At 33.8% G+C, this 12222-nt stretch overlaps 1 protein-coding gene across 1 annotated transcript in view; it reads left to right on the top strand.

Annotated features, from left to right (window-relative positions):
* SCFD1 (sec1 family domain containing 1) overlaps positions 1-12222 on the top strand; it is a 49115-nt gene that overhangs the window by 26317 nt on the left and 10576 nt on the right. Inside the window, exons 15-20 of the mRNA XM_021539329.2 lie at positions 2723-2819; positions 6049-6119; positions 6999-7078; positions 7621-7683; positions 8697-8772; positions 10917-10970. Coding sequence (XP_021395004.2) covers positions 2723-2819; positions 6049-6119; positions 6999-7078; positions 7621-7683; positions 8697-8772; positions 10917-10970 — 441 coding nt within the window. The remainder of the gene's footprint in view (positions 1-2722; positions 2820-6048; positions 6120-6998; positions 7079-7620; positions 7684-8696; positions 8773-10916; positions 10971-12222) is intronic.

The following is a 12222-nucleotide window of genomic DNA, read 5'->3' as shown; positions in this document are numbered from 1 at the left end:
ATTGATCCATCTCTTTAGTTTGTCACATCAGAGTCTGAAATGTTTTGCATTGCTGCTTACCTCTGATGTCCCTATTGTGGATAGAAAAGAAATAGACAGCAGATAGAAGAAAAAATGTGGACCTGAAGTTTTGGGATTTTCAGTTTGGGGTTTTTCCTCCAAAGAGTGCTGAGTTCACACTTCAAAAGTAATTGTGCCAAATTTTTGAAGACAGTGAGTGTATGTATATCATTAATGTTTCAGTTTATTCTCAAAGTATAGCACATACATGCAACCAGTGAGTTGTCTTTGCTGCTGCTAATCTGTTTTGTTCAGCAGCCATAGTCAAACAGTCATAAAATTGCACATGGCTGAGAAGAATTTTACCTAGTGTGTGCTCCAAGTAAGTTAACAAATGTCAGTGTGTTCTTAAAATTGAAAGTAATTGATGTTTGAATTACGAAATTTTATTTAGAAGTTGATCTGTAAACAAATACAGAGAATCAGTGAATCTTTTTATGTTGTACATTTTTACATGCCATCTGAATAAATTTCTCGTAAGCAGATCACCAGCTAAGATAATACAGGCTTTGCCAAATTCAACAGTAATATATTTAACTTTATAAGATCAAGTTTCCACATTTCAAGACAATCCCCTTTTTATTGGATGCCTTTTGTCGAGGAAAGATAGTTTAAGCTTAAAAACATTGAATTTAGCCTCACATAACAAGATACTAATGTGGATAAAACACAAAAAGCAAGTGAATGTTATGAAAATACTTTAAAAATTGTACTAGTTTCTTCACAATTTCTTTATGTCTATAGAAAGAATTAAGGAAACTGTAACACATAAAATCTCCAAGGTACTCTAGAATTGAGGTCTCACATGGTTTGCCAGATACCAAATTGCATTTGATGTAAGGTCTTGAAAAAAGGCTGGTAACTCGGTTCTATTCAGACTTCATACCACTCTTTTAACATAAGCTCAAGGTAAATACAGCTTGAAATAAGCTCTAGTCCTTTTTTTTTTTTTTTTTTTCTCATTTCATGCAACTTCTATGTAGTCATAGTCACTAAATCAACAGAAGACATTCTTCTGCCGTTAAAAGTAGCAGGGGGTCATGTCTGAGTGCTCTTCATGGTAATTTACTTTATAAGCTGTAATTGCAAGCATCCACAAAAGCTTTAAATTAAGTTGTTGCTTTGCAAGTAACTGCTCTTGTCAAGGAGTTCAATAAGTGATGACTGAGAAATGGAAGCATTGTATAGCTACCTGCATCATAAGCTAACCACCATATGCTTTCAATATAAAAATATGCTTGTAATTACTATCTTTTTTACTTTGTTTTCTCTTCTCTAGCTCTTTTGTTGAGAAACTTACAGTACTCAGAAGGTGAAATATTCTGATAGCCTTAGGCTAGAGAAGTACCTTTTTAAAATTATTTTTTATTTGTATTCTCAGGAATAATTTTAGTAGAATTCAGAAAAATGTGAAAACTTCACAGACTTCAGAAGTTTTTATGTACTGTCATTACAACTACTGCACTGAATACAAGATGCCACAGCAGTTTTAAATGCTTTGACATTATCAGGCAAAATTTCTCAAATCATTTAACACAAGAAAAGCAAGGTGACTCTTGCTCACTCTGACAGTATCATTTCAGTCTCACAGCAGCAATGATGTAGAGCTGACACACTTCCAAAACAGTGAGATGGAGATCCACTCTGCCAGTCTTCTGTTTGAGCCAATCCATAGCTGAATATGTTCAAATATCAGGATTTAGTTAGTTACCACATACTACAGTTTTGTAAGCTGAGTAGCTGTAACATTGGTTGTGATGCTACATTTTAGTGTTCAAACACACATTATGATCTACATTGTAATGGAACATTTTAAAATAAGTTCTGGGGTGCATTTTTCTATTTTTGGCCTGTAAGATAAAAATATCAGTAAGTGCAAAGCTTGTCTGTTTGTGCAGATGTGCTGCAATGTACTCATTACTTGCATGGCCATGTGATGTCTTGAGCTTTTGCCTCAATAATTTTGTATAGTCCTCATGCCCATCCTGTCCCCTAGTCCCCCTGTCCCCTAGTCCCATCCTCCCTAAAAAGGATTTTCTCAATATCTAGATGTCTCATTGTATAATGAGAGACTACTTTTCCAGTGTTAACAAGATAATCTAATTATAAACTTCTCCATCTTTGGTGTGAGTGAATTATGGCAAGCCTTTGATCTGAGGTAGTATTTCAGTACCAGCCCAAGTTGGCAGTTGCCAACATTTCTTCAGGATGATGCCTTAATGTATAAGGGAATTTCCCATATTTATCTGCACTGAATAATTGTCTTGTGGTATGAGAGCCTGGAGATTCAGAATAAATTTAACATAATATTCACTTGGCCAATATTTTTTCCTTTTACAATATAGCAATGGGTATGATGGCATGTAATTTTCAGCTGTGCCAAAGCCATAGTTGAAAAGAAAGCTTCTCTTCCAGATCAGTATTCACAGCAGACACCCCTTGCTTAACTTTTTCACTTTTAGTATGATAATTACACATCAATTTTCTGAGAGTTAATAAAAGTATATTATAATGCAAGCATTAGTTGCTTTTACTGATAATTTATTTTAAAATAAAATTTTTAAAAATGTATTTATAACTTGAAGTACATGCCTCTTAAAAGAGAAAATAAATATTCTTTCACAATTTTAAGATGTTAACCCAAACACTTACTTTTAAACAGAGTCGAAAGCTGGATGTTTATTTTGAATATGAAGAAAAAATAATGAGCAAATCCACTTTGGATAAATCTCTTCTGGACATGATTTCTGACCCAGATGGTGAGTACTTTAAATCTGAACTTGGTATAAAATTTGTTAAGCTATAGAATAAATCTATACCTGCTTGGATTTCAGGGTTGGTAAAGGTCAATCTGTGCAAGATTTGTAAAGAAAACAGCTTTTGATTGATCTTCAGTAGCAGTCTAGAGAGTTTAATGCTTCAGTTGAGTAATATCCAAAGAATTAGCTGCTTCTGCAGCTCTACTAACATCCTCTCCTAACCCCTTATTTTTGAAGGTCAATATATTTTATTTTGTGCTTTTCCGGTGTTTAGTAGTGTAGCATAGTATTCTGTTGTCTGAACAATACTAATTATTTAAAACCCTACTGCTTGTTTTATAACATATACATAGCTCACAAACACAATGAAAACTTTGTGGAATTTGATTAGATCAAGGGACTGTGATGTAGGTAGGTTGTGCTTTTGTGAGGAAAGAGATGAATGGGACAAGTGGAGAGAAGGGGCACAAGATGTAAATTGGCCAGTTCACTGGGACTTGCCTGAAGCTTTGCATGTGTTGAATCAGCTGTGGCATGTCTCTTTTCATCATGTAAGAGCACGAGCAATGCATCCCAGCTTTTCTGTTAGATATGGGTCATACATATCAGAGCATTGCACACCAGGGGTGCTCAGGTTCTCTATTAGCAGGGGTCACTGGGGGTCTTTCTCAGAAAAGCTGGCCCAAATGACTTCTCAGCTTTTTGTACTATTCCTGCATCAATTCTTCTTTCAATCTGTCACAGCCTGATGTGTGTCATAACCCTCTGATGGATTTCAGTATGATTTGATACCAGTTGGCTGGAAGAAAACAACATGCAGAGCAAAATTCTAAAACTTAAATTATGATCTCTGACTTGTCTGCATACTGGCAATTATGTTGGCAAACCTCAAGCATTTAGAGACCCAGGGTTCCTGCTCTTTCTCCAGTGTGCTCTTTAAGAAAACGTTTTGTTACTGCGTGATTATGTCTGTAGTCTCACAGCTACATACTGAGCTTAATGCCTGCTTGGAGTTTGTATAATGATTCATATTTATAGAAAGAGTACATATACATCCTGCTGACATTCTACAAAAATCTTTGAATAGTGTCCATGCTATATAATCAAAAGGCAGTAGGAGAAATAGTGCACAGTTGGTAGAAATCGGAGCTAAAGTTTTAAAGATCTTGTAATGGGTCAAGTCTAGAAACTAATAAACTTTAAGGAAATCTAATGTCAGGCATCAACCTGTAATTGAGTACATAGATTCATTTTTTATTTGAAGCTAATAAGAATGTGTATTATCTGTACTTTTATTATACCTTTTTAGAGTTCAGTGTTGAGCAAATGGTTTTCCAAGCCTGATGTATCTTACTTACCAACATTCCTATTAGCAAGGTTCCTGTGTTTTACACAAGAGAAAGATTTGATTCACACGCTAGAGTTTTTCTTCATAAACTAGGTATTCAGGTTTTCACAGTATTATGTTAGCATTTTATAGGCATTGCCTAGGTTTAAGTTCATGTAAGAAAAAGACTTTAGTTAAATCACAGTGATGCTGTCTTGTTAAACAGTCCAGCCTCATATTGTGTGATTCATTGAGAAATACCATCAGAAAACATTTTTAAGGAACAATACATCAAGTCTTCCTGTGCTTCTGGTGGATTATTTATTGGCATTATATGTGGGGATATTTGTCTTGTGGATGATGGGATGTGCAGAGCTCTTGATAAAAGCACTTAGATGTGACCACTTAAGAGTTTTCAGGCTTCAGCCTCCCGTTTGTTACTGTATTGTTCTTATCTGCCATTCAGGACTCTTAGCTGCCTCCCAGTTTAGTGCATATTAGCACACCCTGGAGTAGTGACAAAATGGGAGCTAGGGGCTGCCTGCTGATCTTTCAACCAAGTATAAAATTGGTCCATTCTAGGTTTGCCAAGGTAGGTTTTCTTCAGAATGGTGAGCAGTTTGCCTCTCTGTGCTGTCACAGATAGTAGTCTAGAAAAAAGTAGTGAATATTTTGACAGGCAATTGACCTGAGTCTTTCAGCTGTTTATCACAGCTTTTTTTTCCCCACATGAATTCCAGGTGGATCTCCACCTTGAAAGCTGGCCTTTGTTTTAGATAATACAAAGTTTCTTCAAGTTCTTGATCTTCTGACTTACTGTTGTTTGGTAGAGGCTAGTAAAACTTACTTTGCAGAGAAGATTTTACCAAGTCATAAATGCTCATTATGACAGCACTTACTCTTAACTTCTGCCAGACTAAATATATGCTCACTTATAAATAAAAGTTGCAGATTAAATCAGATGGTCTCCTGCTGATATAATCCACATTCCATAGTAGGGGAAAACAACCCAAAACAAACAATACAGAAAAAGAAAAACAGGGGAAAAAAGTCATTTTCTTACCCGCAAGTACAAGAAAGTGCAATCTTATAAAATATTGTATCAGGATTTTATAATGAATTTTAATTTAAAATGTATGTTTTAAGAAGCTGTTCTTCTGAAAACTTCATTTGATACTCTTGTCTTTACTAACAGTGATTCTGTTCTAGAAAAATAAAAAAGATGGTGTTCAAAATCTGATGTAGTTTATAGTCTAAGTAGTGGCTACATCAACCTCTTGATCTGGAGAGATGTATTTACATTACATGTGAATAATACTTCCCAAGAATGGGGAGTGTATTTCTCCAACAAAAGAGGATTGAGGAGGTGAAATCCTTTCTGAAGGCAAGTTGGAAGTTCAGGGATATTTTTCCTGACTAGAGGTTCATATAAGTGCTTTTGCAGTCCTCAGGTATTTCAGTACAGTGAGCCATAGAGCTGTGTAAGCAAGTTGTAGAGCTAAAACATAATATGCTGTGGCTTTTACTTCTGTGATTTTTCTTTAATCTGCTTTTTCATGGATCTACTTCCAGATAACGTTTGCAGTCTCACATCAAACAAGTCATAATTTCTCTACATAATCTATTTAGTGTGTTATATAAAGAATAATATTTACTGCAGATAAAAGGGAGAAGTGTAAAACTTGCAGAAAGAATGAGCACATCTAACCCAACTCTTAATAAAAGTGCTGTATGTGTTTCTTCCATTTTACACATTGAAGAAGGCCGTGGTTATCAATAACATTTATTGTCATGATTAAAGATTTGCATGTAAATATGAATGGCTGCTGAAGAGCAGTTAATGTAGCAGCATAGTTACAATTGTAGTTTTTAATTCTTTTTTTTATTTCTTTCTTATTGCAGCAGGAACTCCTGAAGACAAAATGCGATTATTTCTCATCTATTACATAAGCTCAGCTCAGGCACCTTCAGAGGTACTTACGTTCTTTACAGCTTTCAACACCAGATTTTACCACAAAAGATTTTCATTTCAGCACTAAGCAGATATTTCTGTTTCTTTGCAAAGGGAAGTATGAAATGCCCAGGAAATTCTAAAACTTTAAATAAATTTTGTCTTACTGCCAGGAAATCTGCTTACAAAGCTTAAGCCACCATTTCAAAGCATATTAATGACTAGTAAGGAGGAATATTATATTACAACATATTTAGATCAGAGTTACTGCAAGACACAGCATAATTTTTAGTACTCTGCTCCACTGCTCAAAGAAGTAGGTAAAGCAAAACAAAAATACTACTTGTTTCACTCCATCTTCATATATTCGAGAATGATTGAGTCAGTTGACTAGCAGGTGAATGAAGGAGAATTGCAACTGCCAATATTTGAATAATTCAGGAAGCAATTTCTTCATATTTCTTTTGAACTCAGGATGATTAATTTCAAGGAAAACTCTTAAAATGTAGAGCATTATCTGGTGGAAAAAATGTTTGGTTAGGCAAATAGAAAGTATTTGTATTAATATAGATTAACTCCTCTTTGTTTATTATTTACTTTTTTGACATTTCACAGAAACCAGCATTCTGTTGGTGCTAGTTTAAAGACTGTTCCATATCTGAAAGTGCACAGGATTTAATTCCACAAACACTGCTCACTTTAATGGGATCTGCTCGTGGCAAATTTAATTTCAAATTTCATTTCCATACTTGGAAGGAAATGGGGTTAAGATGCATAATTACTTTTTAACTTCATCAATGCTATAACTTTGCACTGCTTATTTAATATTTAGATAAGAATATCTTGTCTTTGTGCATGGGGTTAAGAGTAGCTTCAACCTTATATAATTTTCCACTTTCAGATTGACTTCGAGCAGTACAAAAAAGCATTGATGGATGCAGGTTGTAATCTCGCTCCTTTGAGCTACATAAAACAATGGAAGTAAGTAAATTCTTTTTTCTCCTATGTGAGGATAACTGGTTAATATAGAATGCAGCATTGTATTCAGGAATTATGTGTTACTTCTCTTAAAATATCCTTAAATATTCATTTAGTATAAATTTTTACTGTCATTGTTATGGTAACACATGCAAGTATTATTTTAAAACTAAGCTCCAGTAGTGCCAGAACACTATAGAACATGACATGTAGTAGTGTCCTTAATGATCCAGGACAGAAACAACTTACTGAATTAATTGAAAAGTTGTGCTGGTTCAGTCTCCAAAGTTATTTTAGCTCATACCAAGGAGTCATGTTGGATATCAGTTATTGTTGTTTTACATGTTTTTTGAATGAAATCTTTGTCTTTTAACTATAAAATCTAATTCGTATTGTATTTGTAGGCAAGAGGGACGCATATAATAGTTACTTCCTGAAAGAGTTTGAAATGCAGAAGTTTTTTCACTGTCAGTTGACTAGAGTGGAACATTCTACAGCAGTATATGCCTGAGATAAATATTTGACTTCTATCCCTGCTTTTACAGAGCTTTTACTAAGATGGCTTCAGCTCCAACCAGCTATGGAAACACTACACCTAAACCTTTGGGGTATGCTTTTGATTAATTTTTTGTAAGTCTTTGGGTTATTTTATCTTATTTTAGTAGTGCTGAAAGTGTGATTAGTGTTATACAGTGCCCAGAACAAAACATCTCCCTCTTTGTAAAATTTTTAAGTTACAGACAATTAAAAGCACTCCTCTCCCCTTGACAGTGCATAGTACACACAGAGAGGAAAATTAAAGAATCTGTGACTAAATTCACAGACTGTCTCAATACAATGCTCTCTGCACCTGCACATTAAATGCACTTTCACAGGAGAGGAATTCAGCAGCAGGAAGTGGATCTGTGTCAGCTACACCTTGAGCTTTAAGTTGTCAGTGGCAGAAAATAAAAACAGCCCTATATATTCAAAATCATTTGAATATATATATCTCCTATATGAAAATATATATCTCCTATATATAAAATATGCTGGGCATCTGACTGCTTGTTGAAAGGTGTAGTTATTTATTTCAAGACACAAAAAAAGAATTACTGTGCTAAGGTTACATATATCCCATACAGGATATAGGATTAGGGTCTTTCTGTTCTTCAGAGGATTTCAGTTTCATTACCAACTTTACTTTCAGGAATGCCTTGTCATTGGCATAAGGAATCTGCAGCACAGTATGGTTAGAGAGGATTTGGGTGCTGTTTCACTTGGGAAAATTGCTCTTTGGGTTGTTGCAGACACTCAGCATCTCTGTTAACCCTGCTCATTAGGATACCCACTTGAAAGGAGCACTCACATCCTCATGTTACTGAAGTTGTAAAATAAACTGGTCAGTGGGTTAAAGACTAGAATCCAAGGCTCCCAGTGATAGGTGAGGTTCTATCTGGTAGACTGCAAGTGTATTCCCATACACTTGATTGCCATGTGATATGAAGATTTTATGACAAACTGAATTGCTTGGTACTTAGGTTCTGTTGACCTTATTGGGAATGCGATGCCAGTAAAAAGCTTAAGAATACAAATTAAAAACAAAAATATCTTGCACATCACCTTTATTTTGGTTTTTCAGTCTGTTTTCACGTGTTATGAATACAGGATCACAGTTTGTAATGGAAGGAGTGAAGAACTTGGTACTGAAGCAACAAGTAAGTTTAAAAAACAATTTAAAAGTCTATAATGAGTATTGCGAACATTTGGAAAAAGAAATTTCAGTACCTTTGTCATATTAATAAAATTAATTGTACAGTGGAAAAAATAAACATAAATCTCTGCTTATGGATAGATCTATTGCTTTGTAACTTCCAGAGATCAAATAAGTAACAAATAATTCACATTTTCTTTGAAGACCTCTTTGTAGCAATTAAGACTGATTTCTACATTATAAAAAGAACAGCTGTGGAATACTCAAAGTAGACTAGGCCTTCAAACAATAAACCAAAAAATATAACTATCTGTATCTTTACTTAGAACTACATGCATTAATTTATTCTATTTTAGAGTGATTAAAAGGCTGAAAATGTTAGTTCTCTGTTTACTTACAATTCAAACACTTATTTTTATCCATGGGAGTGTAATGTACAGCAACCATAATCTTGTAATGTGTATGAAAATACAAATATATTTATAATGACATGACCACCTTCAAATATTCACTTAACTTTATATTAGCTAAATATTTCTGAGCAAAACTTGCATGTTAGTGTACACCCTTCCCAAAGAAAACAAACAGCAACAACAACAGGAAAGAACTAATTTTATAACTTGTACCTGGAATGTTGAATTGTGGTTCCCAGGAACCTGTTCCTCTGCAGAGGATAAATTATTTACCCAATGTGTACTTTCATCAGATGGCAATAAATAAATATTTCTTTAAAGTTTAAAATCTTAATTCTGTAGTATTTTCACATCAAGATTACTGAAAAAAATAATTCATCATATTATAATTTAGTTGAAGAGTCAGAATTTAAATTAGAAATAATAACATATCAGAACTAAATAAAATGAAATCTTAGCTAAATGTTTATCTTTTTGACTTTCTTAATCTTTTGATTGTCATTATTTGTTTATTCAGGCTGTTATACACATAATTTATACATGAATGGTGTCAGCTATCAGAGATAAGTTTGAAATTGGGGTCTCAGTTTTATAGGGTAGTTAATGAAGTTAATTCTGCAGGAATTTCAGTAGACTAGAATGATAAACTGCATTGCAGAGTTACAGTTCATTGGTATCTTGAAATATGATTGAGGAAAATTTAAATATGCAGCTTGCCTGTGTGTTATATTTTATAGAGAACTCTTCAGATAAACTGTTACTTTTAATAATAAAAAGTAATTATAGTATCCAGGAGACTTCCTCCTCTTCTTGTATTAAATATTTTGTCTTTTCTTTAAAAGTGTGGCTTTAAAGAGTTAATATTATTCTGTAGAAAATGGCTTGCGTTGTTTTGTGCTCTCAGTGAGCAAAAAGCCCATTTGTTAGTGTTTTCAGGATGTGCCTTTTCTGGCTTTTTATTTCTTTTCCAGATATTTTAGGGTAGCCAGATGAGAAGCCTTTCTTCCTCTTATTTGTAAGCCTAATGTAGGTCTGTGGTATTTCTGTTAGAGATAACTTTTTTTTTTTCCTTCAGGAATTCAGGGATTCACATCAGTTTTCCAGTGTAATATGTAGATAATCCTGTGGAATGTCTTCTTTTGATACATTCTGTCAATAAGACTCATTTCCAATCCTGTTGCTATGTAAACTCACCCTCAGTTTAACTCCTTAATGTTCAGGTCTTTTGTCCCAGCTGACATTTCCCATGTTAAGTAAGGAACAGTAATCTTGAATTGCACGTCAGTTTATTTCCTTTGCAAGTCATCCAACCATTTGTTAGCAGGGTTGCTTTTTCTACTCATTACTTTGACAACATTAGTTCTTTTTTAGAATCACACAATTATCAGCATCAGCTTTAAAATTCTTTCCTTAACTGCAATGTATTTTTTAATAAGAATTAATATTTTATCACAAATGCATATGTTGGTAATACCTAAATACAGCTCGTTCCTATCTTCACACTTCTCTTGCACTTTGTCTTATCTTTATCCCCTAATTATATGTACCTCAGATGTTTGCATTTTTTTACAGAAAAGTAATTTAGGTGATAATAAATAAGCTTAACCTTTACGAAGCATAGGAGGAAGACTTCTAAAATAGTAGTTCAGATGCTCTTTAAACTCTCCCATAAGTAATAATATGTCTGGGAATTGTTCTTTTCAGCATTCCATCAATTTCAAATTATGTTTTACAGAATTTGCCAGTCACACGTATTTTGGACAACCTTATGGAGATGAAGTCAAATCCTGTGAGTACAATTGCCTTCATATAGAGAGGTGGAGCAAATGAAATCTTAAGGCTGTGATATGTAATATGCTATAGCTAATTTTTTTCATGAATTAAAAAATCCAGTCATGCTGTAATTCAAGAATAGCACCATTTTCATAACTATTTAATAAGACCTCTTTCTTTAAAATAGTCTAAACATGACAATTTGTGTCTCATTAGAACTAATATTTTTTAGATTTTTCCTATCCTGAGGTTCTATTACACTTGTCTTATACTAAGCTGTAGACTGAAATTTTCTGTGCATCAGTGTTTGGATTTTTTTAAAAGAGCACAGTTTCGGAAGTGAAATATTTAGAGTTGTATTAGGGAAGATTACATTTCCCACATCTTTAAACTTTGCTGTGTAGAGGGAAATATTTTACTACTGATTCAGTGATTCTGTTTGCAAGCAGATGTGGTTTTCATCAGAAAATTCCTCTTCTTGCCTTGTTTCGGTGAAAATTTACTGAGATATTTTAAATTTATATATTACAAATTTTTTAATTGCTTATGTGTTAGCTACACAGTCAAGGCATTTTCTAGAACTTACAACTAAAAGAGGCCTGCTTAGTAGATTCAAAATATTCTTCTTTGTCCACTTTTATCTGCATTTATTAACTGTATGTACAGAGAGAAAAATAATGGTAAAATACAAAAATTATCAACATGCAAGTAATCCTTTATTTTCTTAAACCCTAGTTCATAGATTATATATGTCATGATTCTTGGCAGATAATTTGCTTTCTCTTAACAAACAAAGGAATTGACACTGTTTCCAGTGTTAGATGAATATTGTTCCTGATTGAAAGACTTGGAAAAGATGTACAGGGCTAACTTTATGTAGTCAACCAGCAGAGGTCACCCAGAACACTTACCATAGAAAGCTAAAATTAAAACTATAGATAACTTAGAAGAAGGTGAAAAATTAAACCAGTTGTTTTTAAATAAACATTAGCTTCCTCAGACTACAAGTTTAAGAGTTGATTAAGAAAAGTTTACAAGTCATATGAGGGTTTTTTTCTGACTTGATTTTTTCACATTTTACTTAGTAGTAAACAGCTACCAGAACTTTGATAATTTGGAGAAAACATTGATCCTTCCACTTAAAAAGATCAGCGATTGGGCCAATCTGTCTGTCAGTCAGCAGCTTCTTGTTCTGCTGCTATGGCAGAGACCAATACTCACGGCACAAAACAGGGAGTCCCACTTTTCAGATCAGAGGAGACCAGGCA

Source organism: Lonchura striata, chromosome 6 (genome assembly GCF_046129695.1).
Source record: "Lonchura striata isolate bLonStr1 chromosome 6, bLonStr1.mat, whole genome shotgun sequence".
NCBI classification, from domain to species: Eukaryota; Metazoa; Chordata; class Aves; order Passeriformes; family Estrildidae; genus Lonchura; species Lonchura striata.
This window is presented reverse-complemented; position numbering and strand designations above follow the sequence as displayed.